Below are 22,440 nucleotides of genomic sequence, written 5' to 3' on the forward strand. Positions count from 1 at the left end.
CTTGGATTATTATACCCCTTACGGCCATTGTTCCTCAGAAAGCCTCAGGCTTGGGTCTTAGTTCCAGGGCTGTTCCCGATTGGCTTCTCCTCATGTGTCTGTCTGGAGGGCCGGTGTCATTCCGTGATTAGGTTAATGGCTTTCCAATAAACTCTTTTCTAGTTTGGTGAGTTTCAAAGCCATGCTGACGGTGAACTTAGGGAAATCATCCATTGTTTCTTTTAACAGTGCAGCCTTTCCTTATAATCTATACTTTTAACATATATATATATATAATCACACACAATCAATTTTATCATTACAAAACACTTTTATTCTTACACCCAATCACTGCAACATTATGTAACTTTATGTGCCAGCCTATGGCCTCTGTCCTTATGACTTTGGTCTCTTTTCCACCTTCCCTCCCTCCATTCTAACATCAGTGACCAAACATTCAGTTGTCTGTATCCTACCCCCGGAACTCTATCCCAAAACCCATCTGTATTCTACCTCAGCCCCAAAAGCCTCTTTAAAACCTACCTCTTTGACCAGGCTTTTGGTCAGCTCCCTTAATTCTCTGAGTGCTTGCCATCTGTTTGCACCTCTGACATAGCTTGAGAAATTTACCATATTAAAGGCACTATATAAATACACTTTGGTGTTTACATAACCAAATCCATGAGGTTAACCTAAAATCAGGTGGTGCATAGCCAGAGATAACGACGTAAATAATTGTGAGATATCCTTGATACCTTTACATCTTAGCTTCCTCTATTCCATCATCAGTGGCCAAGCATTCAGCTGACTGGATCCTACTCACAAACTCTCCAGCATTTAGTTGGGAATTTTAAATTCTCCATGTGCAATGCTTCCCTGTTCATTGAAGTCCTTGGGCTGTATTTTCTGTTTTTTCGGGGCAAAAGCGGAGGCGGGGCGGGAAAGTTACTGGCCGGGAATAGGTTGCGCTTTATTAAGGAATTTTCGGCATCTGGGCCCTGCACCAGGGCAGCGTGAAGGGCCTTATACAACTTTCAAGGCGCAAAAATGGGAAACTCGCGAACTAAAGTGCTGGGCCGTGAGCGCTCCCGAGAGAGGCCTTGGGCGGTGAAGGAAACCTTTTTAAATAAAACCCACAAAAACATTCCCAAAACATTGCCCATGCCACCACAACACTAATCGCTAAAAAAATTAAAAGAACAAACATTCGCATTTATCTTTACAGCACATTACCTTCCTCACTGCCGCTGGCATGGCTGGACCGCACTGGTTTCCCAGGTGGTCATTGCGATGCGCAATTCCAGGCGTACGGGTCGGGTTCGAGTCAAAACACCTGGTGCACCTCTTCTCGGCAGTGTTGCTAAGCACCGCCCCAAAACCCGACCCGAGGATCGCGACTGGGCGCAGGAGCTCTTTCCGCCACATTTCACGCCGCTCCGGGGCAAGACCTGGAGCGCAAAGGACCGGAAAATCCAGCCCCTTGGCTCACACTCTCTCCAGTGCAGCGTGCAGGAGTTTATTAAATTCACCCAGATAAATGTACACTCCTTACCCACTTAAAAGACATATCTAAAAAGTATGACATCTTGCACTGTTGTCACACCTCGACATAGTTTCTCCTTCAGCTGGTGGACCTGGACAATTATTCAGCCTGGTTTGTGTTTGGTTTCGTAGCTGGTGTTCCCCTTGTACTGGTGCTAACAGTGACATCCTCCTTCCCCAAAAAATGAAACTCCATTTGTGACCTGACCAACAAAGAGTAATTGGGTCTGCCAATCAAGGCTCACATTTGAACTCGCTATCTTGTGCCAGTCTGTGTCTCAGGGTCTGTCATTGCTGATTTAAACTTCCTGTCAGATACTGTTCTTAATACTATATTATCTAAAGACTTGAGGTTTTTGTTTCTAAATGGCGTTGCACATAGAGGACTGAAATGGCGTAGTGAAAGGGTAATATGGACAATAGTACCTCATGTGACATGACATCACATGATGCTACATTATGATATACGAACAGTTTTTTGGCAGATTACTAAAGTGTATGCTGTATAATATACATAAGAATAGAAGAAATAGGAGTTGGAGTAGGCCATTTGGCCCTTCGAGCCTGCTCCGCCATTCGACAAGATCATGGCTGATCTTCTACCTCAACTTCACCTTCCCGCACTATCCCCATATCCCTTAATTCCCCCCAAATTATCGACCTCTGTCTTGAATATACTCAACGATTGAGCATCCGCTGCTCTCTGGGGTAGAGAATTCCAAAGATTCACAACCCGTTGAGTGAAGAAATTTCTCCTCCTCTCGGTCCTAAATGGCTCACCCCTTATTCTATGACTGTGATCCTTTCTTCTAGATTCCCCAGCCAGGGGAAACATTTTCCTGTCCCTGTCAAGCCCCTTAAGACTGTTCGATGTTTCAATTAGATCAGGTACATGTACGGAATGTATTTACAGTATGTACTGTTCTTCCTTTGCAGTTTGTTGATGGAGGCTCGTCAGCAGCTGAACTTTGATATCAAGAATAAAAAGGAAGCTTTGGATATTGATGGAGTCGCCCTGTCACTCAACAATAATTCCCAAAATATCTCCTTCAAACCGAACCCATTGCGTATCCCTCCGGGGTGAGAAATACCTTTCTATTTTCCAACTCTGATCCTTCGGGGCTTCATATCTCTGTATATTTTAATCTCAGTTTCATCTTCCCCCCCCCACCCCAAAGAAATTTGCCCCCTTTTCATCAAGGCACTGACTCATGTTGGGGTACAGTTCCATGCGTGCCATCGGCCATGTAACACATTACCCAAGCAGCTATTCTTTCTGTGAACTGAGATATTGACTGTCAGCAGGTTATTCAACTGCTCAAGCATCATATTTGAGACACATTTTGTCCTCCTCACCTGCTATCTATACACATACATGTATTGGTAACTGGATATTATTAGGAGCAGGAACCCTGGTTCATTTTATTTCCTGACGACACAAAGGCTAGTTGTAGCATACATTATATTGTTTGACTGAGCTCACCTAAATTAGCGCAAACTGAGAGATTGAACTTGAGATGACCACATCTAGTGGTGAATTTTACCCACTGAACCATTGTGACTGAAGATTTTTGGATACAACATTAGGTTTATGATTTTCTGTTTGATGTTGGAAGTAAATGTTTTCATAAAATGGTTCCTTTGCAACCCGCTGGTGAATCAAATTTTCCCCATTTTATCCCCTTCCCCCGACTCATGCTAGGGTATAGTTTCATGAGCAATGACAGCCCTTATTACGTTCCCCAAGTGAACATTTTTCACGTGTGAGCCTAGATACAGTGAGTGTTGACAAGCAATTTCACTGTGAATATCGCAGTCAAACTGATCTTGCCCGTACTCAATATTCAAAGTGTATTTTCCAGCAGGGGTCATGGAATAGTCAATCAGAGATCAGAGCCCTGATCCTGAGGCCAAGTGTCGCACCTCAAACTGCTGTCCTAGCTTAGGAGCTAACTCAGCATAAACCTACCACTGATCTGGGTATCTTTCTGGTCTTTGTGGCTCAGTACCACACCATGTGTAACCATGCATTTTCCGAATGAACCGACATAGTGAAGTTTCACGTAATCTCTAAAAGGAGGAGAGAAGAATAAACTAAAAAAGTTGGGAGGGGGACAAGTGAGCACACTTTTCAATGATTGTTTTTGTTGCCCTGTTATGGCTAGCTCCACCACAACACAGCAATGGGATATGTTCAGCCGCTACAACAAGGATCGTGCAGAGGCAGAGATGAAAGCTTCGACCAGCCTTCGTGAAGCGATTTCAGCCACCATTAAATATGTAAGTCTTACTGAGAACTTAATATCTTCAATTTTTAAGGATGTGCTGTTACAAAAGTAACGTTATGGATGTCTGTCTAGGTTGTATTTACCCTTCTAATGCTAAGCTTGTGTAATATAAATGTGGAATTAAGACTGCTTTGCTCCAGTGTCTGGTTGGGTCCAAACACTAGATTCAGATTGCATTTACACCATGACTGCAACTTGCAGTGTCAAGTCGCCCTAAATCTCCTGGTACAGGAATGTGACACCCACACTTTCTAAATAAAGATTCTGCAAGTGAGAATAAAATATTTCACACTGATTGTGACGTAATCACTATATTGATTCACTCACTGCTGGCCTTTCCATCATTCTTTTGCTAAATGCTTTGTACAAAGAAGTACAAAAGAGGAAAGCTGAAGGAGGGGTTCTAAATTTGAGATAAAGGGACTGAAATTGCCCCTTCTGATAAGGACTATTCTGACTGCCTGAAAACGGTGGCCATGGGGTGACGCGGAATGGCCGCCGACTCTCCTTGGAGGGGCCGCCATTTTGTAAATTGCCCTTTTTCAGGAGCGGAGTGGTGTCCGGGACTGCTCCGCCCATTTTCCCACCGCGGCGTGCATGAGACGAACCCTTACCGTCTGGCGGGGATCCCTTTGTGAAATTGCCCTATCTGAAATTTCCCCGCCGGAGCGGCGCTGCCACAGGCCAGTGCCCCCGTCAGCTTTTGCTGTCGATACACTCTGTGAAATAGCGGCGCGGCTGCCCTTAAAGGGGAGGTGGCACTGCTGTCAATGACATTTTTTTTTTGCCGGCCGACTGCCAGGTCGAGCAGAAAATTATGGCCACGGGTTCGGCTGGGCCGCCAACAGGCAGCCTGGCACACCATCTTAGCTGCCAGGCCGCTGGCCCGGCCAAAACCCTCCCTGGTAATCCAGTGGACCTAACTAAAATAAATGCAGAGTTCACAGCGGCTCGCCCCTTTAATTGAAGGGGAGAGACATTGTGACGTGCCAGAGCGATTACATGATCAGCGTAGCGCTGATGACTGACAGCGGCGGACACTCCGCCCCGCCCCCATTTACGCCCTGCTAGCGACGGCCACACCGCTCCGCCCCCATGATGATGCCACTTCCGCCCGGCTGGAAAATAAACGAAGAGCTGAATTTCGCCGGATAGGCCATCGCATCCATTGCGGCGGCCAGAACACTTAAAAAAAAAAGGTGCGCCCAGTTTTGGGCGGAGGTGAATTTCTACCCCAAATTATTCACTCTGAATTAAACCTTGCAGGGATGGGTGTTTGTGTCAAGGGAGGGGATATTTAGTGCATGGGCATGCTGAAATGTTAGATGTGGCCCTTATGGCTAAAGGGATCAAGGGGTATGGAGAGAAAGTAGGAATGGGGTACTGAAATTGCATGATCAGCCATGATCATATTGAATGGTGGTGCAGGCTCAAAGGGCCTACTCCTGCACTTATTTTCTATGTTTCTATTCAGAGGAAGCTCTCCCAAAGACTGCTCACCTATCAGTCTGGATTGAATTGAGGGAGAGGGGTGGTGGTCAGGGATATTATTGTATGATCAGTGTCAGCCGTGGCTGAGTGGGTTGCACCCTAGTCTCTGAGTCAGAAGGTTGTGGATTCAAGTCCCACTCCAGGGACTTGAGCCCCAAAATCTAGGCTGATACGCCAGTACAGTGCTGAGCGAGGGCTGCTCTGTCAGAGGTGCAGTCTTTCGGATGAGACGTTAAACAGAGGCCCCATCTGCTCTCTCAGGTGAATGTAAAAGATCCAATGGCACTATTTCGAAGTGGTGCAGGGAAGTTAAAAGAGATGGCGAAAGTTATAGCAGATGCATTTGTTCTAATCTACCAAAATTCCCTGGACTCTGGGGAGGTACCAGCGGATTGGAAAGCAGCTAATGTAACGCCTCTGTTTAAAAAAGGGGGCAGACAAAAGGCAGGTAACTATAGGCCGGTTAGTTTAACATCTGTAGTGGGGAAAATGCTTGAAACTATGATTAAGGAAGAAATAGCGGGACATCTAGATAGGAATAGTGCAATCAAGCAGACGCAGCATGGATTCATGAAGGGGAAATCATGTTTAACTAATTTACTGGAATTCTTTGAGGATATAACGAGCATGGTGGATAGAGGTGTACCGATGGATGTGGTGTATTTAGATTTTCAAAAGGCATTCGATAAGGTGCCACACAAAAGGTTACTGCAGAAGATAAAGGTACGCGGGGTCAGTGGAAATGTATTAGCATGGATAGAGAATTGGCTGGCTAACAGAAAGCAGAGAGTCGGGATAAATGGGTCCTTTTCGGGTTGGAAATCGGTGGTTAGTGGTGTGCCACAGGGATCGGTGCTGGGACCACAACTGTTTACAATATACATAGATGACCTGGAAGAGGGGACAGAGTGTAGTGTAACAAAATTTGCAGATGACACAAAGATTAGTGGGAAAGTGGGTTGTGTAGAGGACACCGAGAGGCTGCAAAGAGATTTAGATAGGTTAAGCGAATGGGCTAAGGTTTGGCAGATGGAATACAATGTCGGAAACCTGGGGGTCCTTGTGCATGAATCCCAAAAAGTTAGTTTGCAGGTGCAGCAGGTAATCAGGAAGGTGAATGGAATGTTGGCCTTCATTGCGAGAGGGATGGAGTACAAAAGCAGGGAGGTCCTTCTGCAACTGTATAGGGTATTGGTGAGGCCGCACCTGGAGTACTGCGTGCAGTTTTGGTCGCCTTACTTAAGGAAGGATATACTGGCTTTGGAGGGGGTACAGAGACGATTCACTAGGTTGATTCCGGAGATGAGGGGGTTACCTTATGATGATAGATTGAGTAGACTGGATCTTTACTCGTTGGAGTTCAGAAGGATGAGGGGTGATCTTATAGAAACATTTAAAATAATGAAAGGGATAGACAAGATAGAGGCAGAGAGGTTGTTTCCACTGGTCGGGGAGACTAGAACTAGGGGGCACAGCCTCAAAATACGGGGGAGCCAATTTAAAACCGAATTGAGAAGGAATTTCTTCTCCCAGAGGGTTGTGAATCTGTGGAATTCTCTGCCCAAGGAAGCAGTTGAGGCTAGCTCATTGAATGTATTCAAATCACAGATAGATAGATTTTTAACTAATAAGGGAATTAAGGGTTATGGGGAGCGGGCGGGTAAGTGGAGCTGAGTCCACGGCCAGATCAGCCATGATCTTGTTGAATGGCGGAGCAGGCTCGAGGGGCTAGATGGCCTACTTCTGTTCCTAATTCTTATGTTCTTATGTTATTCCCGGTGTCCTGGTCAATATTTAACCCTCAATCAACATCACTAAAACCGATTATCTGGTCATTATTACATTGCTGTTTGTGGGATCTTGCTGTGCGCAAATTGGCTGCCCCATTTCCTACATTACAACAACGACTCTACTTCACAAATACTTCATTAGCTGTGAAGCGCTTTGGGACGTCTGGTGGTGTCTTCTTCATCAGAGGGAAGAATTGCAATTCCTCACAGATAGCTGATCAGCCATCCCGGATTCCTCTTCTGCAGCAAAGCCCCACACACCCATTGTCCCCCTTACTTGCTGCCCAGCGCCAATGCCTTCCTGTACCCCAACAAATCATTGCCCACTTATTCAAATTTATCCATGGATTACACCATCCAACCTCTGCATTCTCCTTAAATCCAGTGCCCTGCACTTTTATTTCTTTGATATTAACATTAATTTGAGGTTGTACTGATAACATATTTTAAAGCTGCATTTATATGCAAAACTAGTTTTACTTTATTCACTATATAATGTATTGCCATAGAAACAGCAACAACTTAAATATATATATTATATAAATATATATATATATATAAATATATATAATATAGTGGTCCTCACAGAGATCGGTTCTACTTCTTATTCATCCCCACCATTGGCAGCTGTTTAACGAGCCTCCATGTCTCTGTCCTTTGCCACTTCCCTTCTGCTTTGCAAAGCCTCCTTAAAACCCTTCAATGCTTCACTTCATCATCCCAGCCACTACTTTCCCCTCTTCTTCAGCGTCCCTTTCTCTCCAATGTATTCTGAGATGTTCTCTCTGTGAGGACCACTATATATATTTATGTTGTTGCTGTTTCTATGGCAATACATTATATAGTAAATAAAATAAAAACTAGTTTTGCATGTAAATGCAGCTTTAAAATATACATTGTTGTCAGTACAACCTCAAATTAATGATAATATCAAAGAAATAAAAGTTATCACAATGTTTAGTTGTTTCCTTCAAGGGAAAGAGGGTAGGAACAGAAGTCCCAGAGAACATAACTGTTGCAATGCAATGCTTATCAATAATTCCTGGTTTATTTTGACAATGATAACAAGATATTAAAAGTCTCAGATTCACTCCCAGGTCTGTGTTGATCTCAGCGGTGGTGACAGCAGTGAGGTGCTTTAACTGAGTCCAGTGTCCCTGGGCTAAGGAGGGTCAATATCCTGGGCTCCTGCTCTTAATGGCTATCCAGTGAAACCCCTACGAGAAAATGCAAGTGTGTGGGCTTCAGGAAAGAAGGATTAAAAAGTAGACAAACGCAAATCCCAACAGGGATCCATTCACATGTACTTTACTTTCTGCAATCCATTGATCCTCTTGTAAATGCTGTCCATAATTCCTAGTGTAAAGAAATCTATCTTTATTAAGTTATTTTCCCATGCCCCTCCCCCCAATTTAAAAGCCTCTATTTTGTGACAAAATAAATCCCAACTTGAAGACCTGTAATTCTGCACAGTTGGCATTGTGTTAAGCTTGGGTGATGATGCTTCAATGGTTTAAGCCATTGTGAGAATATGCTCTACCACAGGGATGGACTGAAAGTTAGGTGGTCAGTCATCTCATCCACCTAGCAGCAGATTATAAAGCAGGACAAACAGTGAATTGTAAATGTCAGGGAGGAGGGGTTTTTTAAAAAAGGGGAAAAAGGCTAGCAGTCGATGAGCATCTTTTAAAATGAAATTACCTACAAATGAAATTGTCTCCTGATTTTTGTCATTGCAGACTGATAATGAAGTGGAGGCACAACGGGTTGCCACGGACTTTGCTTTCAGGAAGAGAATTCATGAGTTTGAACAGGCCCTTAATGAATTGAGGTGGCAGGAGAAAAATGTAACAGTTTATTCTATTTAGACAGCATTTTTCATATTTATTTGTATTGTAACTTTAAAACAAAAATATATATTTATAAAAAAAATATTTTTCTGTAACAAAATGACACTTACAAGATCAAAGATAATTTTATTTGCTTGTACTGGTACTGGAAGCAGATACCAATGCCTAGCCTCTTGCTACTGATTAAAAACCTTGGTGATGGGAAGTCTGTTCATTAGAACACTCCACCGACCCAAAAATTAGCACTTTGAGTCTTAAGATAAGGGAGGTGGCAAAGTATTGTGACATGCAGTACCCGGCTTTGGTATAATGCCCATTGTGTCGCAGTTGCTTATGGGAACCATAACATTTACAGCAGAGAATGAGACCATTTAGCCCACCACACCTGTGCTAGCGCTAGCGGTCTAACTTGAGCAATCTGCTGTAATCCTATTTCCTCATCTTTTCCCTATATCCTTTTATATTTTTTAATATACTTATCCAGCATTCCTCCCTGCTCCCTACATCGTAATGTTAATTCCTGGATTCTTTTACTTCAATCTGGTTCAGTAAAATTACTGAGTCGAATACCTCTTGTGCTTTGAACAAAGCAGTCTTTATTACCGGCCAGTAAGACCTATCAGACAGAAGATATACTCTCTGGATAGAGCGTACACACTCCCTACGGATAGGTGAAGTTACATCGTAAAGCGTTAACAGTTATACAGTTTTGAAATCAGATAACAAAATACAAATGGATTGACAGTCTAACTCAGCCACTCATTAGTCAATCTATATGAGATGTTCTTCTTGAAAGCTCAAGTATTGCCTCTAAATGTTTCAATCTAGTGGTGTGACTATTTACTGAGACCTTGCAATTCTGCAGATGTATTTCATGTTACAATTATATATTATTGGCAGGATTAGTGACTTGAAACCTTGAGACAGACTGTTAGCTATGCTGATGTTGCACTATTTGCAATCTGACATTCTCCCAGCTATTCTTCCATGGCTTATACATCTTCATATATCCCGTTTACTTTACTGTCCTTAATTCCATATATTCCGTTCAGATATCCACATCCCCCCTTTTATCATTCTATGATAACATTTAGGATCATTCTATGAGTATTGCATTGTTGAGTAGTTCTCTAGTTTGTTGGATCATAACCCGGGAACCCTTGACCACAAGAGGGTCTGCTAACCTTGTCATTGCTTTACAGCAGAGGTTAAGGCAACCAACAATCAAACAGCAGGTAATTATTATGAGGAGAACAATTGCGCCATGTATTAGATAGGATCTCCAAGATCCACCCAGAAACCAATCAAACCTGCTAAGTTCTTTTGCTGGTGTGGATAACTTTTTCACCTCCCTCCTTATGTGATCGGCAAGGTGGGTTATGTTTTCTGAACTATCAGGAATGTAAGTGCAACATTCAGATCCCTTTCTCAGCTAACAGGTAATCGAGGGCCATTCGGTTTTGTAATGCTACGGTCCTTATCGCTACCATTTCAGCTGTGATGCCCTCCAGAGCCTCAGCAGTGCGGTTAGCTACCTGTTCCAATATCGTTTCTTTGAATCCATCTAACAGTCTCAGTTAGGGTTAGGGGAACGGTGCGCAAAGGAATTCCCCCTTTAGAATGTATAGGGATATGTGAACACACCCAGCATCTAGTGAAGTGCCCTTTTTCCGCATAAACGCAAGACATATACAAAAAGGTATTTACATGGAGCTCTCGCCTTTGTCTTCCTTCCCGTGCACCAAAACTGTCATATATCAACACTATTATGCAGACAGTAGCATACAGACACAGTCTCATCTTATAAATAGTCCAATTATTTAGCTGATAAAAAGAGTTCTGTTTTCACATTTCCCTTCAGGTCTCCGTCAGTGTATTTGGCTGTCTGACAGGTAAGAGTTCAAACTGATCCTCCTTCAACTGCCTTGTTCAGCTATAGGGAGGAGGAGATCTGGAACAGAAACAGGAATTAGACTAACCAGCAAAATTTGTTTAAATGGTGATGAGCTTGCAGTGGTGCAGGTGAACCCAGGCACTTTTCCCCTCAACCTTGGCTGCAGTGGGGGTAGTGAGTGACACCTAAAAAGGCCCCTCCCATTGTGGCTCTAATCCCTTCCGAATCCATACTTCCCTGGTGCCACGAGGGACAATTCGGGTAAAACTGGGAGGTTGAGGTGAGCATCTTGAACCTGGTTGTGAACTAGTCGCAGAGCCTGAGTCAGAGAAAGAACATAGGTGGTCATCAGTCTAGCTGAGATCTCATATCTAGGAACAATTTCCCTCATTAACACCTTAACAACAGTCTGAGTCTTATCGTCCAGGTTAGGGTAGGCTTCAATCCATCTGCTAAACACATCTACTATTACTAACACATATCTGTAACACTGAACTTTTTGCAACTCAATGTAGTTCAACTGAAATGTCTCAAAGGGACCTTCGGGTAGGGGCGTTTTACCCCAATCACAGGGGACTCCCTTCCCTGGAATATGTTGCTGGCCAATCAGGCAATGACTACTGATGTTCTGGGTGAGCGCCTGGAGTCTAGGGTGCCACCAAGTAGCCAAAAGCGTATCACTTGTTGCCCTTGCTCCACAATGAGTAGCAAAATGCAGACATTCTGTAACCCATGAGGCCAACTCGTCAGACATGCAAGTCTGTTCCGCGGGAGTGGTCCAGAGTTTAGAAACATTGTCATAAGTACATGCATAATATTTCCACAACTGTTTATCTTTTTCAGGAGCGTCCTCCTGTGCTTTTATAACATCTTGGATGGTTGGCATTGTTTTTTTTTTTCGAGGCTAACTTATCCTTCGCAGGATTTTTAGTCTGACTCATAATTTTGGGCACTACCATCTGTTGGTCACGAGAGGCCTGTTTGGCCTCTTGGTACAATGGCAATGCGTTTGGGGAACATGAGGGCTTGCAACAAATCAGATACTAGCTGTTTATGAGATATCTCATTCCCCTGTGAGGTTAGGAATCCCCTATTTTTCCATAATTGTCCGAAATCATGCGCCACCCCAAAGGCATACCTAGAGTCGGTATAGATATTGACTTTGAGATCGTTGGCCAAGATACAGGCTTGGGTGAGGGTGAATAGTTCAGCTTGTTGAGCAGAATAGGCGGTTTCAAAGCAGCAGATTCCAAGATCTGATTCTCCTGGTTTACTATGGCGTATCCTGAGATTCGTGTATCTTCTGGATTAATAGAAGTACTTCCGTCAACAAACATAAACAATCATGACTGGGTTCTTCCTCATCTTGGGGTGGCTCAGTAAGAAAACAGGCCGGATTAATTGCAGTACAGTGCCGAAAAGTCAGTTTAGGATTGCCTGTGATTTCAGTGGGTTCTGTCGGATAGAGGGCCAGTCCACATTGCCCTGCACTGGGATCTCAATTAATGGGACTATAACCCACTTCGGAGGGGTCCTCTGCCCACACATGAGGATCCACATAGTCAGGTATGTCCGAGCCAGTATGATGCTGTAGAGTTGTTAATACTTTCTCGGGGTCCCCATTAAATTGGACTGTTCGGCCATGTTTTACAATTTGCACATCCCGGCTGGTAGGGTCAGCCTCATCTATGGCCTTGCGTACCATAACTCCCAAATCTTTAGCATGGTGAGGGGCTAATACTTCACGAGCAATATGCGGTGCCATTGTTAGGGGCTGTTTCCACAGATTCTTATCCACTTCCACAAAATCTGCCTCTCTTTCCAGTCCAGTCACTCTAGCCCTTAATAGAATTCCCTTCACTTCCCCTTCGTGATCCTGATAAAAGTTCTGCAGGTCCTGATTCTTTCCACTGGGATCGTATGCTAGGGTCACGTGACAGGGTGCCTGCGGCAGGTCCAGAGACCACCACTGAGGGGTTCTAGTGGTATAATACTGCCGCTTAAGGGTTTCCTGTTTTACAATAATCCCATTATCTCCACACTCCAAATGCAACTGGAATTTGCAAAGGAGGTCTCTAGCCATCAAGTTACAGTCCAGATTGGTTGTGATAACAACTCGATGTTCCACCGATTCTTCCTGGTAACCCATTTTAACCGGTTCTGACACTGGGAATGTTGAGATTTGTCCCAGGAATCCTGAAAGTTCCTGTGTTTCAGTAGAAGCAGGGAGTTTAAGCTTTGATTGTACAGAAGACATGAAGGCTCCCGTATCTATCAAAAAGGGTTGCCACTCATTCAGAATGGGTTCGTCGTCCGGGGAGGATCCCTGCACAATCAAGCTGCGTAGTCAATCGGGGGACAATTGACCAAAGGAGTTGTTCTGGGAGAAGTTAGTGTAAGATCCTCCTTGCCCCCCTCCTCTTCCTCCTCTTCCTTTTCCATGCTGACGGTAGGGGCAATTTTTATTCCAATGTCCTTCCTGCCCACAATTAAAACAGTCAATTCCTCTTACCCAGTCCCGGCCTCTTCCCATACCATGCCGGGGACAATAGGGAGGTTTATTAGCAGGGCTCGGGCCGTTTGGTTGTTTAGTATAACCGTATCCTTGCTTATCCATCCAATCCTGTATGCCACACTACGGTTCTATTGATCCTTCCTCCCGAGATGGCTCTTCCTTTCTAGTCACGTATTCAGTCTTGACCCGGGTTGGGGGCGCACCTCCCCCCTCCCCTTTCTTTTTCTGCCAATAATATCTAACTGCCCTTTCCATCTGTCCGGATAGCGTGAGCAATCAAATAGTTGTTTGAAGATCACAGACATCTATAGAGAGGTGGTCTGCAGCTTGTTGTGCATCAGGGTTTGGCATTGGTCTGACAGGGAATTGGTGTCGGGACTTTGGGATCTTGGAAATCATTTCTAGGCCGGTGGATGTTTCAGAGCTGTCTGACTGCTTGACAGTTCTGCGTCTCGATCGGCGGGGGTGTTTGCTATGTCTTTCACAACTTGGACTGGTAGGTTGACTAGAAGATTTACGGGACTGTTTGTGATGTTGAGATATAGTTCTGCCCTTTCGAGTGTGAGATCTGGTTCTTTCGGCTATATTGCTTGTAAACTGGGGATCCGAATCGCTATCAGAGGATGAGGAGTCAGTTTGGGTTTGTTGCTTTGGTGATATGTGGTTGTTCCTAACTCTTTTTACCGGAGTGTTAGGTGGAGGGTGTTGGGAAGAGGACTGGAGCAAGAGGCCAGGGGGTGCGGGAGGCGCCGTTGGGCGCTGAGTCAGTGGCCACTCATCAATTTCATCATCAGCCTCGGTTAACACAAAGCCAGCCATTTTAACTTGTAGTTGATCAATACCTTTCTCAGAGGTCCCAGAGGATCTCTTAGCAAGTTTCTCGTGCGCACATTCATTCTTTTTTTTTAAAGACGTCTACAGTTTTAACATGTGTTCCCTCTGTCAATGCAAGTCCTAATTTAATAGCATTTGTTTGCCAACTCGATAGAAGTGATGCATCTTTTAATTTCTGACAATAATGTCGCCAGGTTGCAATTAAATTTTTTTATCCCCTTTTCCTCGTCCCCTTCTCCAAATTAATCCCTGTGCTTTTTTTTTACCTCTACGCTTCTAGTGTCACTTAGAGGCCACTGGTCATCCCCTAATAATTTGTTCAGGGCTCCTGATAATTTTCTAAAGTCTTCAGCTCTTTCAGGGAATTCCTTACATAGCTTTTGTAGCGGATTATCCGCATCCGTGGTTTTATCTAACTGATTACCCATTTTCACACTGCCCCTCGTATTACTGTGTCGCTACGCGTTCGTGTCGTCATGCAATTTAAACAAACTTAAAAATAGACACAGACTTTACAGAACTAACACGGACTTTAACTAACTCCAAATAACCAAACTTTACTAATGCTAACACTTACCCGCATCACCGCACGGTCCGCGTCGCCGCACGATCTCAATACTAAACTACCATGTTGCCTCGCAGTTCACGTCGCCGCGCGATCCGCGTCGACCCGTGGCTCGTGTCGCCGCGCGAGTTAAGATACTTTAACTTTAAAAGGTAAACAAGGACTTCTAACACGTACCCGCGTCGCCGCGCGGTTCGCGTCGCCGCGCGATTTACAAAATAGACAAAGACTTCTAACACTTACCCGCATCGCCGCACGGTCCGCGTCGCCGCACGATCTCAATACTAAATTACCACGTCGCCGCGCAATCCGCGTTGCCTCGCAGTTCACGTCGCCGCGCGATCCGCGTCGACCCGTGGCTCGCGTCGTCGCGCGAGTTAAGATACTTTAACTTTACTCAAAACTCTAAACACTTTAAGACTTACAGACTTACTGCCATTAGCACTGACTTTCGCGATTCGCGTTGCTGCGCCTCTGCGTCACTACGCGTCGGCGTCACTGCGCGTTTACGTCACTGCGCGTCTACGTCACTGCGCGTTGACGTCACTGCGCGTTCGCTTCACTGCGCGTTTACGTTACTGCGTGTTCGCTTCGGCCCTACCTTCAGAGTTGCTGCGGGGGTTTTTTTTTAAAATTCAATCAGAGCCTAGACGGGCCAAGTGATATACAAGGTCGACGTCGTACCTGAGTTGAACACCTATCTTCTATTTAAATCCCCATTTTATTCCCTGTGAGCCTAATTTTCTAATTTTGATTTCTTATGAGCCTCAATTAATTTCTTTCAGTCTCCAAATTTCCCTATCCTTTCGCGTTACTGCGCAGTTTAAATTCAATCAGTCAATGAAAGCCCTAATTTAATGGAGTTTTTCTGCCAATTGGACAGGAGTGATTTTATATTTTTCATAATTTAAAATCTCAGAACATTTTTTTTTCTTTCGGCACCTATTTAGTACGTTACTTTTTTTATAACTAGAGAGAAGTCTGGCACGTAGGCTGTGGACTGCTTTTCGTTATCTCAATTGTTCCAGCCTCAAGGTCGTGTTATTTAATATAATTTTTTTTTTTTAAATCCTTTTGAATCCATCTCAGTTGTTTTGCTGTGCCTTCTCTGAATGCTTGCTTTCAACAAGTTTTTCTTTTTTTTTTTAACCACCGGGACCATGTAATTTTTTCTTTTTTTAACAAATCTATCCTTTGGGCATTTCCTGGCTCCGCAACTTATCATCCGAATATACGTAATTCAATAAGGTTCACACTCTTAAACTTCCCACATACAGGACAACACTACGAAGGGTTAAAACAAACTTTCATTCTGTTTGAGATAAAACAAACCACAACTCCCCGGCTTTTTTTTTTACAGTAAAAGTCACAGAAGCATTTCTCATTTAAACAGACATTCATAAGAGTCTCTTTTCTTTCCTATTAATTTTTTTTGGATCCATGATTGATCATCTATCCCTATCTAGCTCTAACTATCTTTCCCTTTCCAAGTCGCCGCTTGGTTTGCGTCATCGCACAATTTCCCTATCTCTATCCCTATTCTAAATTTGAAAGGTATTCACCAGATTGTCCTGGATCTCGTTCAGACACTACCTGAGAACCAGCGAGTGGCTAAACTTTCCTCAGACTTTTGAAACCGGGGGAAACTGGAGCAGTATTGAAATCATACTCACTCCAGTGGCCATTTTCCCCTCGTCTCGTCCAAGGCTAGTCTGGCTCTTAATTCGCAAGTTTTCGGCAGTCGTCCGTTGAGATCCCACTTCTGACACCAAATGTTAATTCCTGGATTCTTTTACTTCAATCTGGTTCAGTAAAATTACTGAGTCGAATACCTCTTGTGCTTTGAACAAAGCAGTCTTTATTACCGGCCAGTAAGACCTATCAGACAGAAGATATACTCTCTGGATAGAGCGTACACACTCCCTACGGATAGGTGAAGTTACATCGTAAAGCGTTAACAGTTATACAGTTTTGAAATCAGATAACAAAATACAAATGGATTGACAGTCTAACTCAGCCACTCATTAGTCAATCTATATGAGATGTTCTTCTTGAAAGCTCAAGTATTGCCTCTAAATGTTTCAATCTAATGGTGTGACTATTTACTGAGACCTTACAATTCTGCAGATGTATTTCATGTTACAATTATATATTATTGGCAGGATTAGTGACTTGAAACCTTGAGACAGACTGTTAGCTATGCTGATGTTGCACTATTTGCAATCTGACATTCTCCCAGCTATTCTTCCATGGCTTATGCATCTTCATATATCCCGTTTACTTTACTGTCCTTAATTCCATATATTCCGTTCAGATATCCACAGTAACGGTGTTGAAATCAAGATTTATCGCATTGGCCCAGAATTTGTGGTAGGAACAACAGTGAGGATATCAGCACAAACTGTTATTAAGGAGTACATCGGACAGCAACGTCCGGTATCCACAGATATGCAGTTAAACACGGATATCGAGTAGTTGCTGTCCGAGTTGCCCTGCTCACGAAACAATATCTCACCGAGAGTCTCAAGAGTTGAAACATATGAAGGGCATGAAGTTGTGGTACTTACCCACTAAACACGCCAGAAAAAGTTAGGGCTTGTCCATTCAAGTGTAAGTAAATTTTTTAACGGCGTGGTAAGCCTTAATTACGACCAAACAACCTCTCTGGCACTGAAAATTTAATTTTACAACTGTGCAGTCTAATTTCTTCAGATTTTGATTATTATTGTAGATTTTTTTTCGTCTTGTCTCTTTTATTGCGCTCTCTTAATCCCTTCTTTCTTTTCTGCTCTTTATTTGATTTCTGTACATGATTTTACATTGAATTAAATATTCTAACTTTCACTTCCTGGTTTAGACTTTGCACGCCTCAGTAAGGATTGTTCATTCTGATTGGTTGAGGAGACAGGCTGTTGCTTTTCCCATTCCCATATCCCCTGTAGAGGGTGCCGCACTGTATCGGACTTGATGACCATAAGTTGCCGCGCAATAGCCCTCTAAACGTCTGTGGGCAACTGTAAGCGTAATGAATGGCGAGCGCGATTCGCTCACTGCTAACCATAAAATCCGGGCCAATGTTTTGCTATTCTAAATCATTCTTTCCCAATATCTCAAAACGATAACATTCATTGTCTACCTCTTCCTCTTACACAATCTTCAGGCTTTTAAAACCCAAGACATCACCCAACGCAACTTTTTGATTTATCTCATCATCTTTTTAACCATGATGGTGTCCTACACTAGGCTCTTTATTTTGTCTTTTCAATTTAAAGAAGAATACGTTTGTGGTCTACAAAATGCCAGATTCAAAAATGAAAGTGTTGATTTTGTGAAGCCACTTGTTCTGTTTTTCTGATAAAATTATCAGCGTTCTGTGTCCTTGTTCTCACTCAGATCTTAGAGGAGATCACAGATCTTGAAGAGGATATTCGACGCCTTGAAGCTGATCTTCGAGCCAAAGCTGCCCCTTTGAAGGTGGCTCATACAAGACTTGAGGCTCGCACCTACAGACCCAATGTTGATCTCACCAGAGATGAAGTAAGAATAAAAGTTTATGATGTTTTGTGATATTTCCAGCTCATCTGGGATGCTTAATCAAGAACATACTAGACTGAAAATACTTGATAGATTAAGGAGGCATACTATTCTGAGCATATCGTTAGGATAATGACCGGGAACTGCATCTGGAAGATCTTAATGCTTTCACTATATGCAAAGTGAGAGAGACATGTGGAATTAATTGAGTCCCATTCAGAAGATTAAGGGTTCTTGTCCCATAATTTCCTGATACATATGCAGACTAACACACTGGCCTCTGTTCAACAGGCTTTGTTATGTCTTGGCCAAGTACTAAGTGGTTAACTTTGTAGAAAAAGGCAGTAACTGGATTTTCCATGCAGTCCTCATCCCTGCTGGTTTGTTTTTTCAATACCAGTTTTCTCCTCTCCTCTCCTCTCATGAAAATACCGAGTTATGATTCCAGCAGTGCCCCCAATTCCCTTCCTTCATATGCGAGTATCAACAGACTATTATGATTGTGTGAGCATGACAGCCAAGCCTGATTCTACCTTTGCCAAATATCCCCACACACAGTTTCTTCCAAGGATCTCGTGTTAAGTGATCAGGAAAAGGAGCCTTAGTGAATTTTAACTCTTCCTCTCCCAGGGTGGAGAGGTGAACTGTAATAGCTCAACAATCTACTTTGGCTGAGGTGAGCTAGCTCAGCACAGTCAAAGATTGAGTCCAGGACCTTGTTGAACCATGTGACCTGGTAACTTGCATTTACCCACTAAATCAACAAACAGCAAATCTTTGGAAGACCAGAAGCCAGATGGCTCTCTGTCTGCAATTCCCAAAAAGGTACAGCATTTTTTCTGGTATGTGTTCCCAACAAGCCCCAATATTTGGTGCCTCTAACCTGTCTTATCTCCTGGGTCAAATGCTGCTGCCCCCAACTCCTCTGCCCGAGTGCTTTTCCCCACCGCAGTTTCCAAGACAAACGAGAGAGAGAGGCAATAACAGACGGGTAAGAATGGGGAAGAGAAATAGGAAAAATGAAAAAAGCAAGAGAAAAATAAAATAGCAAGGTGGGAGGAGGATGGATAGACAGACATGAAGGAGGTGGGAAGAGTATTCAGTGACTCCAAAAAGCACAAATTAGATTGGAAGTTGGAAGTGGTTTCATGGAAAATGAATGGACTCAGGAAATGGGATTCCCTTCCCTAAGGACTAGTAAAAAAAAATCCTATGTAATGGAAGCAGAATTTGGTCACCTTAAACCAGTGGTGTTAATTATAATGGATGTGATCCCCAAACACCAGTAACATTTCTAGAATTTCATTTAATAGAAACCGATTGCAATTATTGAGCCATGATAAACTAGTTGCCAAAATTATAACTCTCTGACTTAAAAGTGAGTTCTTTGGGCCCAATTTTGGCCATGACTTGCATCAATTATTTTGGAGTAAGTTGTTTTTTCTGGCGCAAGTTTAAAAAATGCTGTTTTTCCCCAAAAAATTTGCTCCAGAGTAAGTCAGTTAGTTACGATTTTTTTTAGTTCAGTTTTTTTTTAAAAAGGGGGCATTCCCAGACACCCACGACAGTTTTGGCCATTTATGCCACTTTGGCCAGCTAAAACTTAGGTCAGCGTATGTGGCCAGCTCTGAAAAACGTTGCGGGCAGTTAAAAAAAAAAATCGGCGAATCCTAAGTAAGTAAGGGCCTGCACCCAAGCACCAAACATTCCAAATAAAAGTTAAAATAACTAAATAAAAATAAAGAACTCAGGTAAACAATTGATTAACAATTAAATATTTTAAGTAAATCCTACCTTGGGCCGGGGAAGGCAACAGGCTGGCCTGTATGGGAGGCCATTCGGCGTGGGATAGGGGAAGCCGGCAAAGACGCATCGGGAAGCTGGGGGTGGGGGAGGGCGGAGAGGAAAGGCAGGGCACCACGGCATCGGGAGGGAGGGAGAGGAAAGACAGGGCTCCACGGCATTGGGAGGGAGAGGAAAGGCACGGCTCCACGGCATCGGGAGGGAGGGTAGGGAGGGAGAGGAAAGGCAGGGCTCCACGGCCTTGGGAGGGAGGGAGAGGAAAGGCTGGGCTCAACGGCACCTCGGGTAGGGTTGACAGCCTGGGCTGCACTCAGATGCGGGCAATCATTCGACCACGGCTAGGGGCGGCGAACATCGGGTCCTGCTGACAGCTTGCAGGACACGCTGGGAGGGCGAGGAGCATGCGCACAGACTCCACTGCGCATGCCGACAGCTGCCGGTAGTATTTTCAGCACAGGGTTTTAGCTCCGCCCCCCCCACTCCACCATGGACGCCGCACTAGGTCCCGGGACACTCAGTAGAGGGGCCAGGATACTAAGAGTTTTTTGGCGCCCTTTCCAGCGCACAAAGTTGACGCATAAAGGGTCAGTGTGCCAAATTGGCTCAAATTGGGCCCATTATTTGTCGCCCACTTTCTAATTGTGGCACACAAATTCCAGCCCACTGCTATAAACGTTTGGATGCTGCTGTATTAGCCCATCAGGGGAACAGCCCACTTTCCTCTGTTGTGACTCAATTTGGTGTTTTGGAAGCAGTGTTAGATTGTCAAATCTTGGAACACTTCTGAAGCAGGAGAAAAAAAGCAGATTTGATCAATTGTGATGTGAAATTGATGCCAGTCCATAAATAAATGCAGAGCAACAGGCTGTCCCACCTTCCTAGTTAGAGGTGAATGCACGCTGCCAAGCAACTTGCCAAGGGCTGAATATGTAAAAAAAAAGTAATCAAAATTCCAGTAAAAGTTATTTTATTTTTATTCAGTGACAAAGATGTTAAATCTGAACTGTATATATGCTCAATGTTTTACCCCACTTCTTTCTCTGTCCACCCTCAAAGTTACTTACTCCATTTCCTTCTAAAACCTTTCCCCCATATCATTTAATGGGAACAGTGGCATAGTAGTTATATTACTGGACTAGTAATCCAGAGGCCTGGACTAATAATCTGGTTCAAATCCTACCATGGCAGCTGGGGAATTTAAATTCAGTTAATTAAATAAATCTGGAATAAAAGCTAGTGTCAGTAATAGTGATGACCATAAGAGTTACCGGATTGTTGTCAAAACCCATGTTGTTCACTAATGTCCTTTCATCTCCATAACATCGCTCGTCTCTGTCTCTGTCCCTGCCCAGCCCCTCTACTGCTGAAACCTTGATCCAGGAAGACCTGCAGACTTGATTATTCAAATGCGGTCCTGACCGAGCTCCTATCTTCACTCTCTGTAAACTTCAGCAGATCCAAAACTCTGCTGCTCATATCCTAACTTGCACCGTGCCACATCCATTACCCCTGTCCTTGCTGACCTACATGGGGGGACCAATGGCTCACATGTAAAATTCTCATCATGTTTAAATCCCTTCATGGCCTCACCCCTCCTCCAGCTTGATAAATGCACACCCCTGATGAAGACTCCATTCCTCGTGCCTCACTATTGGCAGACCATAGGCCCCAGACTCTAATCCCTCCACTTCTCCATATCCCTCTCGTCTTTTAAGAACCTCCTTAAAACCCACCTCTCTAACCATCACCCTTCCTAATATCTTCTTCTTTGACTCTGTACATTTTATTACACCTTTGTGAAGCACCTTGGGATGTTTTGGAAAAGGCGTAGTTCAGCCCCTAGAGCTTGTTCCACCATTCAATTAAATCAGCTGTTGATCAGTGGCTGATCTGTGCCTCAACTCCATTTTCACACCTTTTCTTCATATCACTTGATACTCTTTCCTACCAAAAAATTATCGATCACAGTCTTAAAAATTTCAGTTGACTGATCATCCTTTTGGGGAGCGAGATGCAGATTTCCACAATCTTGTGTGTGAAGAAATACTGCCTCCACACTCCTAACTGGCCCAGCTCTCATTTTATGCCTCCTTGTTCTAGAATCCCCCACCAGAGGAAATTGTTTCTCAGTATCTACCCTATCTATCCCTTTATCATTTTAAACACCCCAATGAGATCACCCTCAGCCTTCTAAACTCCTACAAGCCAAGTTTATGCAACCTGTCCTCATAATTGAACCCTTTAAGCTCCAGTATCATTCTGGTGAATCTGCCCTTTACCCACTCGAAGGCCAATATATCTTTCTTGATATTTGGTGCCCAAAATCGAACACAGTACTCCAGATGGGGGTCTGAC

General features: G+C 43.8%; 1 protein-coding gene across 3 annotated transcripts in view; it reads left to right on the forward strand.

Moving 5' to 3' along the window:
• The window catches only part of tekt2 (tektin 2 (testicular)), a 41,212-nt gene that overhangs the window by 16,482 nt on the left and 2,290 nt on the right, over positions 1-22,440 (forward strand). For all 3 annotated transcript variants that reach the window (XM_070899130.1, XM_070899131.1, XM_070899132.1), the window contains exons 5-8: positions 2,458-2,601; positions 3,687-3,801; positions 8,830-8,937; positions 18,142-18,285. In XM_070899130.1, the coding sequence (XP_070755231.1) occupies positions 2,458-2,601; positions 3,687-3,801; positions 8,830-8,937; positions 18,142-18,285 (511 nt within the window). The remainder of the gene's footprint in view (positions 1-2,457; positions 2,602-3,686; positions 3,802-8,829; positions 8,938-18,141; positions 18,286-22,440) is intronic.

The sequence above is a fragment of the Pristiophorus japonicus genome, chromosome 14 (genome assembly GCF_044704955.1).
Source record: "Pristiophorus japonicus isolate sPriJap1 chromosome 14, sPriJap1.hap1, whole genome shotgun sequence".
Taxonomy (NCBI): Eukaryota; Metazoa; Chordata; class Chondrichthyes; family Pristiophoridae; genus Pristiophorus; species Pristiophorus japonicus.